Below are 17,748 nucleotides of genomic sequence, written 5' to 3' on the forward strand. Positions count from 1 at the left end.
AAAGTACTTTTGTACAAAATGAAACTAAATTTATTGTTTTTATTTTACAAATATCAGCCAGAAGTAGGAAAGATAAAAAATTAAGAAGATCTTATTAAAAAAACATTTTTCAAACACACAGTATATACAATAAAGACAAGTTGATTTCTAGAGCAAACTTTGAATCAAAGAATTGTTATAGCACTAAGGAGGCAACTTAGCCCCATTAACCCCATGCTGACAGTTTGTAGGAATAATCCAGTTAGTCTGGCTTCTGTTACCCTGCAATTTCTTTTCCTTGAACTACTTATTCAATTCCTATAGCAATTCACCAACACCACAAAACCCTTTACAGCAACTGGAATATTTTATGTATTTGTAATTGTAATTTTGGTGAATTATTTGTGCATAGCAAGTTCCCACAAACAGCAATGTGATGGTGATCAATGATAATTTGCTTTGATATTGACAGAAATATTTTCCAGGAAACTTGGGAGATTTACCCTGTTCTTCAAAGCAATTGCAGGATCTTGCTGGTCCACCTGAGGGAGCTGCCAAGGCCTTGTCTTAAGTGCCTCAAGCAAAAAACAGTACCTACAACAGTGCAGTGGGGGTGTCAGCCTGAATTATAGGCCCAAATTGTGAGTGGGACTTTGCCTTTACCCGGTCTGTCCTATATGTGACCCACCAATACAATGACTCCTAACTGCCTCCTCAATTCCTGGCAATTAGGGATGGACAATAAATGCTAGTGCCAGTAAACAAGTAAAACAAAAGGAACCTATAAGCTCTGACTCTGGGGGATGGAAAGAGGGAGCTACCCACTGAGCCAGGTGTGATGTTCCATTTAAATCATTTTAATACTAGCCCTCCGCCTGTGTTACAGTTAGGCCAGGCTCTTAGTTTACTTTCTTCTCCATTTCCTCATTATTTTTGGGCACACCTTTGAGAAAGAAGCCGGAGAAAACAGCACAGCGAAAAGCCAGGAGCTGAGCACCAACAGCAAAGAAGACGTTAGCATAGAGGAACGAGGATACAGCGTTGTCTGGGACCCGGTACGTGAAGGAAGTGCGTGGGTGTAAAGATGCCCCAATGTGGGAAAACTGAGCCTGGAGACAAGTAAAAAAGACAAAGTTATCAAATGACGAGTTCCATCCCCAGTTCCCACACAACAACAACTGCCATTTGTACAGCAAAACAAACCAAGGTGATTCACAGGAGTGATCACACCAAATTTGACATCAAACCATACGAGAGGATGAGGTTTTGTTAAAGAAACAGGTTTTAAGATGCCCCTTAAAAGAAGCAGATGGAGCAAGCTAGACAGAGGGTTTAGGGAAGGAATTCCAAAGGCTGGAGCTGCAGCAGTGGAAGTCCAGTGATGGACTTCTGAAAATAAAGGATGGATAAGGAACTAGATTTAGAACACAGGGATGTCAGATAGTTGTAGGGCTGGTGGAGGTCCTAGAGATAGAGGAATGAGCACTTGCCAGAAGGGTCAGTGGTTAGCAAGTCCAGCAAGGAATAGCCACAGTTAGGAAGGCACGTTGTGATCAGAACTCCTCCCCTCCTCAACCGTAATCTTTGCTAATCTAATGGACAGGACATGACCTTTAGCCCAACTGGTATTTCAGTCATAAAGAATCCCAGTGCTGTTATCTTTGAAGCTCGTTACTCACCTGGGCTATGGCTCCAGCAAATATCACAGTCAGATCAAGCATCCACATACAGCCAGGCACAATCAGGCCATACAGGGCCAGGCCAAAGAAGGGCAAGAGATAGAACACATTAACCAGCATCTGCGAAAGAGAGACATCAGTTTTAAGTCCTCATCATGGACACTCCCCAACATCCCACACCCTACAGAAACTGAACATGTCCTTGCCTCTGACCTGCTGGGTTCAAGTGAGATATCAATAATGTATGCATGTGTGTTGGTGCCCAAGTGGTGAAAGGAGTAGGAAGCAGTGTTACAGAAGGGACAGATCTGACAACGACTCCCGTGATATAGTAATTTAAAGTAGCAAATTATCCCAAAGCACTTCATGGGATCATTATCAATCAAGAAACTGGTACAAACCAATGAGAAGTGTCTGCAAATTCTAGTGATGTTAATGCAGTGCACGGTGGTTGGTTCAGTAATGACTACTTCGGTTGTGGGGCATCACAATTTTTCATCAATGTGTGCTACTCATGACCAGACCTGTGAGACCAGCAACTGCAGACTAAACCAGGACTAAACCATGGTTGGGTTAAGTTGGCAATGGGGTAAGTTGCCTGGGACAGGGAACATTCATTCCATGTGGGAGTAGGTGCAGCTGAAGACTAAAAGGCAAGTATGGGCCTTATCATATTGGTGTTCCAGAGCTTGTCCCAGGAGTGCCCAAGATTGTCACTCATAAGACAACGTGGTCTAATTTTGCCAACAGAGCTTCTAAAGGATATTGCATGGGAAATGACATCATTTGGTAGACATCTAAATAAATCACATTAAATGTGCAAATACAACACGCACCAGAAGGTGCCCAGCTGAATTTCTCAAGCACCTGGGAATGCTCATTATTCATGTTTCACTTCACGAAAAGGATATTTTCAATTAGACAGTGCTGAGATAAACAGCACTACTCAATCCAATTTCTAGGCTGAGTTATTGAGGCAGGTGATGAGGTTTGCTCAGAGAAATAGAGGTGAACTCCAGAGCTTAGGGAGTTGGCAGCTGAAGGCACACCCGCCAATGACTGCGTGAAGAAAGTTGAGGGTGCTCACAGGCCAGAATTGCAGGAGCACAACTCTGAGTGGTGTAGGTCCAGAGGTTACTGAAGTAGGGAGGGATTTGAGCATTTGGTTGAGAATTCTAAGCTCATGCATTGGTAGAATGCATCCTATATTGACCTCTATCATCCATGTGGTCACCCTCTACAGCCCCATCACACCCATTTGATCCCCTTCCACAGCCCATGAATAATATAATCCAAATAACCTGTACCCCATGTTCCATTCAGCATTTCCCCAGCAGCTAGATCTTACCTGGATCTTGGGATACATCACTGGATCCAACAGGTAGGGCTCCTGTTCATATTTGTAAGTGTCACAGAAATCAAAGGAACAGTCGAGAGTGACCTGAGTCAAGGAACCACATGTCGGAAGCAGCACACAATTTCACCAAACATTCTAGAAGTGACTTTACCCCATTGAGTAGTGACCTCAGAATTTATGCCAGTTTTGTTTTTTTACTGACTGCCAAGGAAGGTAAAATTGGACAGGGTTTAAGATTTGTTGTCGACCACATCAGCTTCCCACTGGTGGGTCAGGTTAAAGGTGTTGCATGCTCTATGATGACAAAGGCTGAATGAATCAATGAATAACATAAACAGAGAAACTCTGTACTATTCAGGATGCGTGCATTGTTTTCTTAAAATCTGGCACATGTTCCATGGTCAGAGCCAAGGTAACCATTGAAGAATTATCAAACTGAGATCGATGTAGGGAAAATGGACTCAAACAGGTCCAGAATGATAAAGCTGGTCTCCTGGGAATTACTTGTCGCAGGTTCTTGTGAGAAGTTAATGCCTACATTTTGTTGGTGATTCAGGGCAGTGGGTTGGCCAGAAGAACTTCCCTGGTTCTTCCAATAAAGCCATAGGAACATCAACATCCACTTGAGTGACAGGTTAGCTTTTCATCTGAAAAAGAACAGCCAATAATATGGCTCTGCTTCAGAACAACCCCACCGCCCCCCCCCCCCCCCCACTGAGCCAACATTGTGACGCACTCAGAACTGCCCCCACCCTCCCAACAGTGTGACGCACCCTCTGATCTGCTATCCCTCCCTGACAGTACAGCCCATCCTTAGTGGGAGTAGAGAAAACATGCTCATGTCTCTGGAACATGAACGCCAGGACCTTTGAAGGAGAGTGCAGACAGAGTCACAGCTAACACCCAGGGTTATTGTTCTTCACAATTTCCCAAGGGGGTCTCTCAGTTGCAACAGCTGTACACTCAGCTCCAACACTGGGGGCCGAGAGGTTGGTGTGGAAATGGAGGTTGTTTAGAAGGGTTCAAATAAACTGTGTCTCTAGCCAGTGAAAAGGTATCTGTTCACAAACATTTCAAAACTTACGAAGCCCCTGAGCAGTGTGTAAAGAATGGCAAACAACAGGTAAAGCACAAGGCAAAAGTCCAGAGGCCGTCGGTACAACCACTTCCTCTGTTCTGTGATAGCCTGAGGGAATGACAACAGAACGGCCAAAATAAATAACCAGGTCAGGTTAACAACCGGTACATAATCCATCACATTACTAATCAGAATCAACAGCAAGTCATCACCTGATAATTACTCAATAATAACGAGCTAATAGTTAATATTCTTGTTAATGAACTGTAACATAATTAAACAGTAGCTAACACTTACAGAATAAATCATAGGATCAACACATGGTAATTCTGATTATGTGCATAGCCCACACTCTAGCTGAGCTGTCAGTCACACACTTCTCAGTCGCATAGTGGAACGTGATGCATGTGCTTTTTTTTAAAAATGTGGTGTAGTCTGTGCCAACCAGATACCACACAGACTTCAGAGCAAGGATATGATCCAGTGGCAAAGGGGGTCAAGGCGACTGAAGACCAGGCTCTTCTGCATGGGTATTAATGCCCATATATAGAGATGCACACATGCACAGGTTCTAACTGGCACGTGTACCCACTTGCAGGTGTGCACGCATGGGCTCAGGCCACAGGGGTCCTTACCCACTGCCTCATTCCGCGCTTCTCACTGTGTCACCAGCTCTCGAGCCCGAATGCATACCAGACCCTATTCCGGTCATGGTCCCTGGCTCCAGACAGTCATGTGGCCCACTTCCCCAAGCTCCAGTTCTGACAGCACATCTGGTCCACGTTTCTGAGCCTTGGCTCCACCCACACACCCAGTCCATGTTCCAGACACTCCGTCACACACACACTCCCAAGCCAGGGACAGCATAGCTTAGAGAAAAAAAGTCAGTTTGATACAGAAAAAATAAGGTTTAGAGAAAAAGGGTTTAGATATAGGATAAAGCTCCCTTCACCCTGTCCCATCAAACACCCCCAGGGCAGGGACAGCACAAGTTTGAGATGTTTGGAGAGTGCACTGCACTACATCAAATCCATTCTGTCTCTGCTCTGGGAGTTTTGACAGAACAGCATAGAGGAAGTGCTACATTCTATTAAGTCTATGCCATCCCATCACTGGGACACTGTCAAGGAAGCTTTATTTTGTCGCTATACTGTCCCCTCAAACACTCCCAGCAATAGGCCAGCACTACTTTATACAAGGTTGAGCTCCCTCTGCACTGTTCCACCAGGTGCTCCCAGTGCAAGATCAACACAGGTCTGATACAGAATAAAACTTCCTCCACATTGTAACTGCAGATCCATGAAAACTCCTGTTCTCAGGGAAACCAGTCCTACAGTTTCTCCAGATCCTTTCTGATCCACAATATTCCTCACCTGATCGGCTGTTGTCTGTGACAATGATCTGGAGCTTCCCAAAATTTTCTTTCCAGCCCAAAGTGGGATCAGCACATATGGTATATTCAACAGGAAGGCAGGACGAATTTCACTTCCAAATTTACCTTTAGGATTGGAGACAAAAACATTACAGGCACACCTTTCAGAAAAGTGACAAATGTTTGTATTTTGCAAGTCTTTGCTTGTATTATTGATGAAATGCAGAATTCCTCAGGAATTCCCATTATTTACATTTACACCCTGAATCAAACATGCCAGGCCAAGGAAAGCACAGCACAGAGACAAAATAAAACTCCCTCTACACTGTCCCATCAAGTACTGCCAAGGCAGAGACATCACAGGGTAGATGCTCAATGGGAGCAGGAATTAGCCAGATGGCCCTCAAGCTTAGTGCATGATTCAACAGGATCATGGCTGGTCTGATTGTTGGACGCTCTACTGTCACACCAGGTATTTCAAGGTCACAACATACTTCCCCAGACTGAAGGCTTTTCCCTTGTAATTAACTTTCATTATTCAGTGTCTGTTTACTTTTCCTTCTAGTGTGTAACTGTACACCACAGCTTGCAGGCAAGGCATGAATGAAAGCCAAGTGTTACTCACCCACCGAAGTTCCAAGTAAGAGGGTGATGAGACTCATCACCAGGGAGCCCAGCCAGTACAGCCCGATAGTTCTGTAGTTCCTCCTGTGGGGAAACCACAGGGCTTAGTTATCACATGTACTTTCCATCATCATCACTGCACATGCTGCAGATCCAATGCAAGCTCGGCTCTTCTAAATCTTTCATCTCCAGTATCATTTTGGTGAAGCTAGCCTGCACCCTTCCGAGGCCAATCTCCCTTTCGCAAGATGGCATCCGTATCCACTGCATCGGTTGTGGGAGTGTGAACCACCAGTCAATGTGTGCTGCTAGTTAGCCTCTTACCCAAGTGTAATTGCAGCTATCATGGTCAGGTAGAGCACGTAATGGACTGTGCCATCCCAGTAGCAGATCAGAATTCCATAGGCACTGCAGAGATAGGGCTCCCCCTGTGAAGGGAATACAGAATCAGCACCATCGTTTATCACTGGCCAGAACACCTGCTCTGAACCAGTCCTCACTCACGTCTCCTGTGTCCCACTGTTCAGCAACTGCCCTGCCAAGTTACCTGGGCAGGGAAAGACACAATTGTTTATCAAGTTTGCTCCACACCATGATGGGCTGAGCATCTTGGGGGGATGCCCCTACCCCACATCATCCACCCACCTCCCTCCATTCCCCCACCCAATCCACAGGGAGAGGCAAAGTAAAACTCTGACGATAAGGGAAAGTGGCTTTCTACACACCCCTCGAGCTATGAAAACCAGTCCAAGAGCCACATTGTCTATGAAGACATAGACCTCCTACTAGATGTGATCTCTGACCCTGTCAGGAAGGCAGAGAATTAGTGGTCATCAGCTACACATTCCAGAAGCTCCCTGCACTCTGGAAAAGGGAAAAATCCTCCAACATCCAGGCGATCCTACTCTTAGCCAGATCAAGCACATGTTGTCCACTCTTTCCATAAACTGCAAGCTCACTGGGACCCAAGGAGCACAGGAGGCAGCACACTGAATGGAACATCCAGACAACAGGCAGCATGCTCATGGTTCATGATCCTGAGCACAATGATTTCCATGCCATCCTTGCCGAGTTTGCGAAATGGCAATAGAAACGCCTCAAACATCCTGCACCCCGATTACTGACCAATCATCTCTGGCCAGTTCAGACAGGACCAGATTCTCCACTGCCCAATGCCTTTCTCCATGAAGGCAAATCTGTCCACTATGTCAAGATGTAGTTGGTGGGGTTCTGTGTGTGGATCCTGGTCTCTCAATACTGGACAACTGAATGCAATCAATAGAAAATAAAGGGTCCCAATTCTACAGCACCTTCACAACCCAAAGGCATTTCAAAACCGTTTCCCATTGTATTGTAAAGAACATGGCAATTTGTGACAGTAACCTCCCAGACACAGCAATGACCAGACAACATACTTCAGTGACTGTGGTTAAAAGAAATTATTGATAATAACTCCCATTATTTGTTCACATACCCAAGGGGGCAGACAGACCTTGGTTTAACATCTTCTCTGAAATATCATGAAAGCTAAAGTGGGAGAGTGGCAGGAATGCCGGAGCAATGAACTGAAGCCAGCAGGAGATTGACTAAATGTGATGGAAATTCCTCCCAGGCAAAGCATTTAGAACCCACCTCTTTCAAGTAAAATGCCATGAATCCTTTGATGTAACCATCCTGTTCCAGGGAGATAACTAAATCGATGACACTTGTGAACGAGAACACAGCAAAAACTGTAACAGAATTCAAGAGTTACTCAATAACCCACCACCAATCATCCTCCATTATCCCTTCTCTATCACCCCCTTCCCATTACCTCCCTCCTGAATTCTCACAGCCCCTCTCCCATCATACCACTGCCTCCCCTGTGGCAACATTCTCCTTTTCAACCCCCTTCCCTCCCCATCATCACATGCTCTTCCCCTGCTGCAACCTTCCTCCCAGTCATCTCTCTACTTCTCATATTCTTTTCACACCCCCACCTGCAATCACACCACCTATTTAGGATCATGTCATTCCCAGGTCAATATGAAGCTGACAAGCACGACATTGACTGATCCACCAGCCAGGATTTACTGCTTGTCAATGCTCCAGGTTTAGAAGCCATGGTGTCCATCAATCACTGGCTTCTCACTGGGGCTTGCCGATTTAGCGCAATGCAGTTGATGCAAGTTCAGTTCTATTCAGGCATGAACATAAATGGTTGCCAACTCCCCTTGGGTTGCAAGCGTCAATGAGGGCTGCCGCTACCCTATACTGAAGCTGGCAGACCTCAGTGCTCTCCGAGAGGATCCCTTACCATAAAACAGGGGGTCCTTGGGGTGACTTCTTCCAACCAGAAGGTACAGCACGAGCAGCAGACCCAGGAGAACGCCAGCACCAGCAGCAAAGACCACCACAGGACTTAGAAAGAGAAAGGGAATTGTCAGTCAGTCTAGGGTAACTGCATGTCCCAATCACTCCAATCTCAGTGGCTCTATCCTGGGTCACAATCAAGGTATTGGTATAATGTCATTTGTTCCATTTCCATGGAGTGATGGAGGTCCCATTATGGTTATGCTTTGGAGGTCAAGACCCAGATTTTAATACCCTACAGATTTGGTTGAGTGTCTCCCTAGTGAGAGAAAGAGTCAGAGTGTGGAAACAGAGCAGAACCACCAAGTCCACACTAATCATCAAGTACCCATGTACACTAATCCCATGTTACTGTCTCCACATTCCCTTCAACTCCTCCCAGATTCTATCGTTCATCTCAACACTAGGGGCAATTTTACACTGGCCAATTACCTACCAGCCTGCACGTCTTTCAGATGCAGAAGGAAACACATGCAGTCACAGGGAGAACCTGCAAATTCCACAAAGAAAGCACTGGAGGCGTTATGAATGAACTTGGGTCACTGGAGCTGTGAGGCATTCACTCTACTAGTTGCACTGCTGTGCTCCCCACCGCCCCCCCCGCTGCTCGTCAAGCCAGTGGCTCTCCTCACCATCTTTCTGTGTGGATTAACTGGTTTATCTGCAGTGCTTTCCCAGCCTACAGTTTACCAGGCTCAGCCCATGCCACAAGACACTAATTATTTGCAAACAGGGTGCAGGGATGCTGGACTCTACATCACTACCCTGATCATTACCAACTCCTGCACAGCCATACATTGCAGCAAGTCCTCCAAGAGGGAAATACATTTGCCTCAGTATCAGCAGCTAGACCAAGCAGCCTCAGAGAATGAGGTGTTGGAGGCACCACAGGGAGGTCTAGGACATGGGTGGCCATTGAGCAGAGCAGGTGGTTAGAGAAAGGCAGACAAATGTTAATATCAAGCACCTCAGGATGGGCAGCTGCAAAGTACTTGAAGGATTCTGATAATTAGCAACTGCAGCAATGAGCATTTCTACAAGAAATCCAAAATCCCCCACTGTCTTTGTAAAAATTGTAAAAGAAATGCTTATGATTCATTTTTTAAGAAGATACCAACAGGACATTCTTTCATCCATTACTGCTGAACTTTGTCATGGGCAGAGATTACCAGGAAGCCAGAGGAAAAGATTCTAGGATGTGCTCAAAGCCTCCTTGAAGAAACACAACATCCCCACTTACTCACTCCTGGAAACCTTTGGCCCGTGACTGCTCAAAGAGAAGGAACATTAGGGGTGCTATTGAGAACTGATTCCATGCATCCAGAGCACACAGAAACTCTGAACAGGTGGCAGAAAGAGCACACCCCTTCACAAACTACCCACCTGTTCACCCCATCTGTGGAAAAGTCTGCAGATCCTACATTGGCCTCATTATTCAACTCAGAAGCCACAAAACCAGAGTAGAAATAAGGCATCCTTGATCCCAAAGAAGTGCCCAAAATGCTGATTGCTAATCTAGATACCATCACACCATGGCTGAGATGCATACCATCTACAAATTGTACCATTCTTCCTCCTCGAGACTACTCCAACAGCACCTTCTAAATCCACTAGCTCTACCACCAAGAAGGGCAAGGGCAGAAGACACAGTTGGTGGTGGTATTCTCATGCACCTCCCAGCTACACACCAGTCTGACTTGGAAATTCACTGTTGTTCCTTCATCAGTGCTTGCTCTAAATGTTGAAATGCCTTGGCCAATAACTCTGTGGGGGCACTTTCACCAGGACTGCAGCAATTCATGAAAGTGGCTCATCACCAACTTCTCCAGGACAATCAAGGTGTGGGCAACAAACACCAACCATGCCTGTGATGCCCAGACCATTCATAGGTCAATATAGTTTACACATGAACAATTTCTGTTTTCAGATTCCAAATATTCTGAATTTAAGGAAGGGCTGTTACTATTTGAAATGCATTATAAAACAATAAAGACTACTATTTCCACTATTGCCTTGATAAAAATTAAAATATAGAAATAAAGCCATTTTTACATTAGAAATTTCTGCTGCTTTTATTTCACATGAAACAAAGTTTCAGGTCTATTTTTCTCTCTGTGGTGTCGGTCTACTTGAAAAATGATGGTAATGGACTAAATTTATAAACAAGTTCCTTCACCTTCCGAGAAAGTCTTGATTTCATGAAAATTGTTTGCCTCCAAAAATGCTCAAGTCTCCATGGGTTTATGATGTATTAGTAAGGAAATTGCTAATGCACAGACTGTCAATGACTCCTATGGAATTGACTTTTGAAACACTAATGGTACTAAAGTGCACATTTAACTTTACTGATTGGATATGAATTCTGAGACGATGTTTGTACTATGATTAGAGAAACGTAGGCTTCAGTGTAAACAGTGTTATCCAAAGCCAGAATCCAGCCTAGCACTTGGTAAGACCTGGTGTGGCCATTAGCCTTCCTGAACTAAGTTAGATATTGGACCTAAAGACATGTCTTTGATTTTGTTAGTTTTGTTTTAAAATTCATCCCCAGGAAATGGAATGATGTTGCTGGCAATGCCATTGAAAGGTCTGGAGCCCAATATGGGCCAGACCACACAAGGATGGCAGATTTCCTTCCTGAAGGACATTAATAAATCAGATGGGTTTTTAATGACAATCCAGTAGTTTCATGGTTCCCATTGCTGAATAGCTTTCTCTTTTAAATCCCAGATTTTTTTTTACCCTCCTTAAATTCCTTGAAATGGAAGGATTTGAACTTGTGTCCAGGTCCAGAACAAATCAAGTAACTTATCTGCTACGCCTACCATACCTTCTGCAATCCAATACTGCAGTGGTAGTGGGAAACCAAGGCCTACTCTCTCTTGCTAGCCCACCTCGCCACATGGTCATAGACGCTTGTCAGTTTCACCATTACATGGTTCAGATGTGGAGATGTTGACTCCAATCCCCAACAGCACATGAAATCTTATCACTCAGAGTTCTGGCCTATTCTTCAGCCTTCCGTTAATAATGTTAGCCCATTTGCACATAGAGATCGATAATTCACCAATGAATAAAATATGCTTGCATTCAGAAGCTCTATAAATGGATTCACATTTTCTAATTGATTAATTTCAATCATCTATTGGTACCCATTTTAAAATTGCATACATACACAGGGATTCTTTTACATTCCCATCATAAATGGATTAAAAATGTTCTTTAACACGAGTTGCTGTGGCGACACATGTGGGCAGCTTCCAATCATGCTAACCGTACAGGAGTCAACATAACAGAGCTTGTATTATTTTGCAAATATTTGTGTGCTTCCATATGATGTTACTGAGGAAAACTATTTCAATTTTAATGTCAGAGGCTGGTGTTGCTCTTAAAAGAAAAATTAAAAAGTCATTGCTGGTAGTGAACAGAGTGGGGAGGATATTTGGCTAGATTTGGCAATCATATGGCTGTAATGCTACAACGTTCTTTAAACTTGGAAAAAATTCAATGTCATTCATGACAGAGAGATGGACATAATGCCTTATGCAAGTGGTAAACTATGTATGCAAAACCGAATGTCCTGTCTGAAATTTCTTCTGCAAACCCAGCGAACCATTGGCCAAATCTTGTTGCTGCAGAGCTATGTACAACACTGTAAAATACCAACTGTCAGCCTTGTGACTGTGTACTGAAATGTGTCAACACTATCCAGATTCCATGATTATGAAAGACATTGCTTGGGATGTACAACAGGCTAAACCCATTTGATAATGAACTATCACCACTATTAATGGAGTTTGCTGATATTCTTCAGAGTTAAGACAAGCCCTATTTCTCAGTTACCACCAACACATCAAAGATAACCTAAAACCTACTCTTCATTGTTCAGGTCTCCAGTATACCGAGATAAACCGCTGGACTTACAAAAAATTGAGATTCCATAGTCTACAGCCAACACTTCTTAAAAAAAACTTGCAACTCACAAACTAGACGTGGTCAAAGTCTCTCCTTTTTGTGCCAACAATGCAAATGTTAATTATAGGAGGCATTAATCTGTGTAACCAGAACCTGAAAAAGGTGGATGAAAATGCCATGCCACTCAACTGTTCATTGCACATCAAAGCATGTTAGAAAAGCTCTAAAAGTGGACCCTAAAACACTGGTGATTTAGACATTTAAACACTTCAGCAGTTCTACTGAATGGCTCTAGATTCTTGGCTTTGCTACAACACAGCCCAGCACATTGGTCGTCTTTTCCCAGCCGCAAACAGACTTGTTAACACCTGTAGAGCTGTCCTGACCAATCTTCTTTCTGTGTATGATGTACATCCACTAAGTGTGTTTGCTGAAAATGAGCAGAGTGAAGGCAGCCAGAAGACCAGCAATGCTGAGGTTCACCAGTGTTTCTTATTGATTAAACTTAAAAGTGTTCAGGATACTCTGAACTGTTTGGAGAATTCAGCTGTGACTGTGCATGAAGTATGTGGCATAAACAAACAGTCTGGAATTGCAAACCAAAGATTACAAATTGTTTGGAATGGCATCTTTACCTTCATAAGACTTTCATGGGAACTTTACCAGATTTTATGCGGAATACTTGGAGACATCCTGTGGAAGACCTAATTTGACTTTCACTTGCACTTATGTGTACAAAATTCTGTGTTTCAATGTTGGTCAAACACAAGAACCATCAACTCGAAGGAGCTTTGTTCCGTCTGAGAAACCAAGAAGAACTTGAAACTAAGGACTGCTGGATAACTCTGGCTTAGGTAGTCTGTGGTTAGGAAGGTACCTCTAGTCTTCCTAACAATGAAGCAGCTGATTTTATTCATATTAAGTATACCAGTCTGCAATGCTCATACAGAGTGGATATTTTCAGTAATGATGGGCACACCAGCTGGAATGAGGCATCAAAGTAGCATTGAGCTGAAGTCCAATATACAAGTGAAAGTGTCTACCGTGTTACAGAGAGTTCTACAGTCACATAAACAACAGAAAGGTCACCTTGTGCATGTCATTTAAAAAGCAAGAAACTGTTGGTAATGAGGGCCACTGAACAAAATAGGGCTAAGTGCACATCCTGTTACTTAAATACACCTCTTCCCTGCATCACCACTTTCATCTGGAAATATGTTCCTATTATTCCACACACTGTTTGGTCACCCCAAATCAAGCAAACAGTCTGAGGAGAAAAAAGCTGGAAAAAAAAACGGGTTCTGTTCCCTGGATAAGAGAACCACAAAGTTGTTATGGCTTTAAAGGAAGCCAGATGGCCCATCAAATCTATGCCAACATCTAGGTCAATCCCTTTAGTGCCATCATGCCACCCTTTCCCCAAAGCCATTCAAAATATTCGCCCTCAATTTGTTGCTGAAAGGAGCAATTGATTCAGTTCCCACCACCACTTTAGGCAGTGAATTCCATAGTTCCACAACAGATAAGGTTGAGCGGAGACCAAGTCGAGAGCTCCATAATTTTGACAGTGTTTAACAGGGAAAACGGAGAAAATGCATCAACGTATGACTTAGCCTCTAGAGGAGCAGTTAAATGACAAAAAATATGGAAGGAATGAACTGGTTTAACAAGATTTTATTTTCATGCAGTATAGAAGTGCCACAGGTGTCAGTAACAGGCCTCAGCTACTTCCAATCTATATTAATGGTTCAGACAAAAAGACAACATATATAAAGCAAGGGAATCGAATGTGAACTGTGAGGAGGAAGCAAAGTGTTTGCAAAGGGATGGAAACGTTAAATAAGTGGACAAGAAGATAGCAGTTAGAGTATGATGTGGGGAAATACAAAGTCAATCACGTTAGAGGAAGACTAAAAAAGTAATATTTATTAGAATTGCATCAGCTAATGTTCAAAGGATTTGGGTGTTTATATACAACATCCACATACAGCAAACAATTTGGAAGGCGGACAGTCTATGGCCTTTACTGCAAGGGGATAAGAATACATGAGTAATGGAGTCTTGCTGCAAATGTGCAGGGCTATGATGAGACCACACCTGGAGCCCATACCTGGAGGCAGTGTAATGAAGGCAGATTGATTACTGGGATAGATGGATTATCCATATAAGGAGAGGTTGAGTAAAGAGGACCTTTACTACTTGGATTATTACAAGAATGAGAGGTGCTCTCATTGAAATATTAGATTCTGAAAAAGATTGATATGGTAGATTATGAGAAGTTTGGAAAGCCTAGAACTAGTGAGGCATCATCTCAGCATAGGGACTCAGCCATTTAGATCAAAGGGGAAGAGAAATTTACTGAGGATGTGAATCTTCAGAATTCTTTACCCTAAAGACTATGGATGACTCTGTCAGTCAATGAGTATGTTTGATTGAGATTCAAAGCTTTATGGTATCAAGAAAATCCAGGGTTATGGGAAATAAGAGGAAGATTAAAGAGATGTAGAGGATCAGCTATGATCTTAATGAAAGGTAGAACAGGCTCAAGGAACTGTATCCATCCTGCTCCCCACTCCACCACCCCTGTACTATTCCTTACATTCCTACGTTGTGAAGGAAACTAGACCAAGAGCCATAAACATCAGTCACTAATAAATGCACTAGAGAATTTAGGGTGAATGCCCTTCCATGGAACTCACTCCCAAATGAGGCAACTGACAAAGATGCCTTCAAAGAGGCACAAGATAAATGGAAGGATATTGTGATGGGGAGGTGGGTTGGGGTGAGAGGAGGGTCATATGCAGCATAAACACTGAGGTGGACTCAATGTGCTACACATTAAAGTTTTTGATTTCAACCACAATTGAAATTGCCACAGCAGTCAGCAAAAAGGTAAAGTACAGAGACCCGAGAGCCAACCACTTATATCCTTTCATGGATCTGGTACACATTCATAATTGTGGCTTCTGACTGCCGACAAAAAACTGTTAAAAGAAATAGATTGCAGGTCCTTGCCTGTGAGGGTAACAATCCCCCCAGAGACCAGCCTCACTTGACCTTGGGGTCAATATCCAGAAACTGACAATTATCTGTACCCATCAAGGAAAACCATAAGTCAGAGCAAAAAGATCAAACTCAACACAGATAACAAGAGTACAAAGATTGAGAGCGACATCAGAGAGCAAAGAGCAAAAGAGGGCGTAAATATCGAGGGTGACACTGCAAAACCAGGTGCTAAATAGATCCAGCAACCTGCGAGAGCCGAGGGAAGAAATCGAAACACCACGTGCCCATGCTAAATAAATCCTTTACCTTTCACCGACCACCTGCCCTGTGTGATCTGCTTGCCCTCCTCCCCCTGCCACTTAGCCAGTGCTCCTCGTGTGATTGATTTCAACATTCCCACCATACTCTGGGGAAAGACGTTCCTCTTGAATTGTGTCTTGGATTTAAAACTTAAAGCCCCGGGCTTCTGTAAAGGTTAGGGGCAGGATACAGCTCCCCCTGCCCGCTTCACCATTCAACCAGACCATGAGTGCCCCTGAACATCATCTCAACGTTCCTCTCAGTCCCGTAATCCCGAGTTCTCGGGTCTGCTTTCTCACGGGATGCCTCGGGTACCCTGCAGCCTTCTCACTGAGGTCACTTGGGGGCACCCTCGGCCACCATGGACCTCAGGACCTTGCCTGCTGGCACAAAATGGCTCTTACTCACTAGCCTAACATTACTTCTTTCTGCTCCCTTCTCAGGGTGCTGACTTTCACTGGGATTCAGGTCCCTCCTTTTCCCAAGGCGATGACTCTCAATGGGTTACCGCCCCTTCTCCCCTGAAGTCGCTGCAGAGGAAAAACCTGTGCTCGTCCCAGTGTAAGACGAAAGCTGATCTAATTCAAACACCTACACACATAGAGACTGACTCACGGGCCCTTACTTTCATACTAACGTTGACTCGCAAGCCCTTTGCATACAGTCACTGACACAGCCAGCTCACAGGCCCTCACACAATTGCTCACCTTTCCATGGCCGACAAGCTGTTCAGTAGGTGAGAGAGGGGGATGGCGCTCAGAGACGCGAGAAACGCAGCGAATCCCGCGCCTGGAAGCATCGTCGCTGATCCCGAAGCTCGGCACCAGGTGTTCGCAGTCTTTTTGACAAAGATTCAGATTGAGACGAGGCAAAGGTCGCAGATCAGTAGCCTAATCCAATACAGCGTGGAATACGCGTCGCAAGGCAACGCCCGGAAAGTTCAAATGCGTCCAGCAACACAACCAGTGTGTTCCAGCATCTTTCCCCGCCTCGCAAAGCCCTTCGCAGCCAATGACGAACTTTGGAAACATTGTCACTGCTCTCGTATAGTAAACCGACCAGGCAATCTCGGCACAGCAAGCTCCCGTAAGGAACTATGCGATAATAATTAGGTTTATCAATATTGAAGGGTAAATATTGGCCCCGGACATCAGAGAGAGCGCTCCTGTTCCTCTTTGAATTGTGTTATGGAATCATTTGTGTCTATCTGAGAGCTCAATCCAGACTTCGGTTAAGTATCTCAGCTGAATTTCGGCACCTCCAACAGTACCGCCCTCAATAGTAAAGAATTCCTTCAGTATACCTGCTCCAATAATGCGGCACTCCCTCACCGCCCCTCATACAGTGAGACACCTCCTCGCTATTTTTAAAATTCATTTAATTTTCGGGGATCTGGCTCTTACTGGCCACATTTATTGCCCATCCCTATTTGCCCTTGAACGGAGTGGCTTCTATTTATTACACAACTTGATTGGTGGGTAGAATGGATCAGGAAAGAATGGCAGTTTTCCTAAACTGAAGGACGTTACGTAAAAACGGATGGTTTCTTACCAAAAATCCTGTCGTTTTGTGGTCATTTTTTCCAATGACTTTTTTTTTAAAATTCCAAATTATTAAGTGAATTCAAATTCCACCAGGACCATGCTTGATTTGAACCTACATGCCTGAATTATTAGCCCAAACCTCTGGATTACTAGTCAAGAACCCTAATTGCATCACCGCTGCGCTTCCAATTGGGCGTTGTGGCATGTGGAAACTGACAGGGTAGTCGTGGATGACATTGGATACTGACGAACAACGGGTAGATTGGGAAGTAAGATGGGCCTTGGATAGATTTCTGGGAGAGCAGGAAGAGAAGCCCTTGCTATTGATTCTCTGGCGATAACAGGACAGGTAAGAATAGATTCAGGCCTGAGTGGTTCCATCAGTTATGGAGCCTGGTTGGAGGAGGAGGAGAATGTGGTCAGCTGTGTCAAAGCATGAAGAACAGGTCGGGGTAGATTACCTTTGCAACATATACGTGGGTTGACTCAAGTGTTTTGCTAACAGCACAAAAACAGCCAGCAAGGGGAGGGGGGAAGCAGGG

The 17,748-nt window shown here is 44.2% G+C and overlaps 1 protein-coding gene across 1 annotated transcript; it reads right to left on the reverse strand.

The window, feature by feature from the left end:
* Positions 1-73: 73 nt before the first annotated feature.
* LOC127582544 (transmembrane 6 superfamily member 2-like) lies at positions 74-16,568 on the reverse strand. Its single transcript, XM_052037884.1, has 10 exons — positions 16,370-16,568; positions 8,386-8,489; positions 7,722-7,819; positions 6,414-6,517; positions 6,091-6,173; positions 5,467-5,591; positions 4,100-4,201; positions 3,007-3,099; positions 1,659-1,778; positions 74-1,088 (listed from the first exon to the last, which is right to left on the reverse strand). The coding sequence occupies exons 1-10, from the start codon at positions 16,459-16,461 to the stop codon at positions 879-881; spliced, it is 1,131 nt and encodes a 376-aa protein (XP_051893844.1). The 5' UTR covers positions 16,462-16,568; the 3' UTR covers positions 74-878.
* Positions 16,569-17,748: the final 1,180 nt, after the last annotated feature.

This window comes from Pristis pectinata, chromosome 24, assembly GCF_009764475.1.
Source record: "Pristis pectinata isolate sPriPec2 chromosome 24, sPriPec2.1.pri, whole genome shotgun sequence".
Lineage (NCBI taxonomy): Eukaryota > Metazoa > Chordata > Chondrichthyes > Rhinopristiformes > Pristidae > Pristis > Pristis pectinata.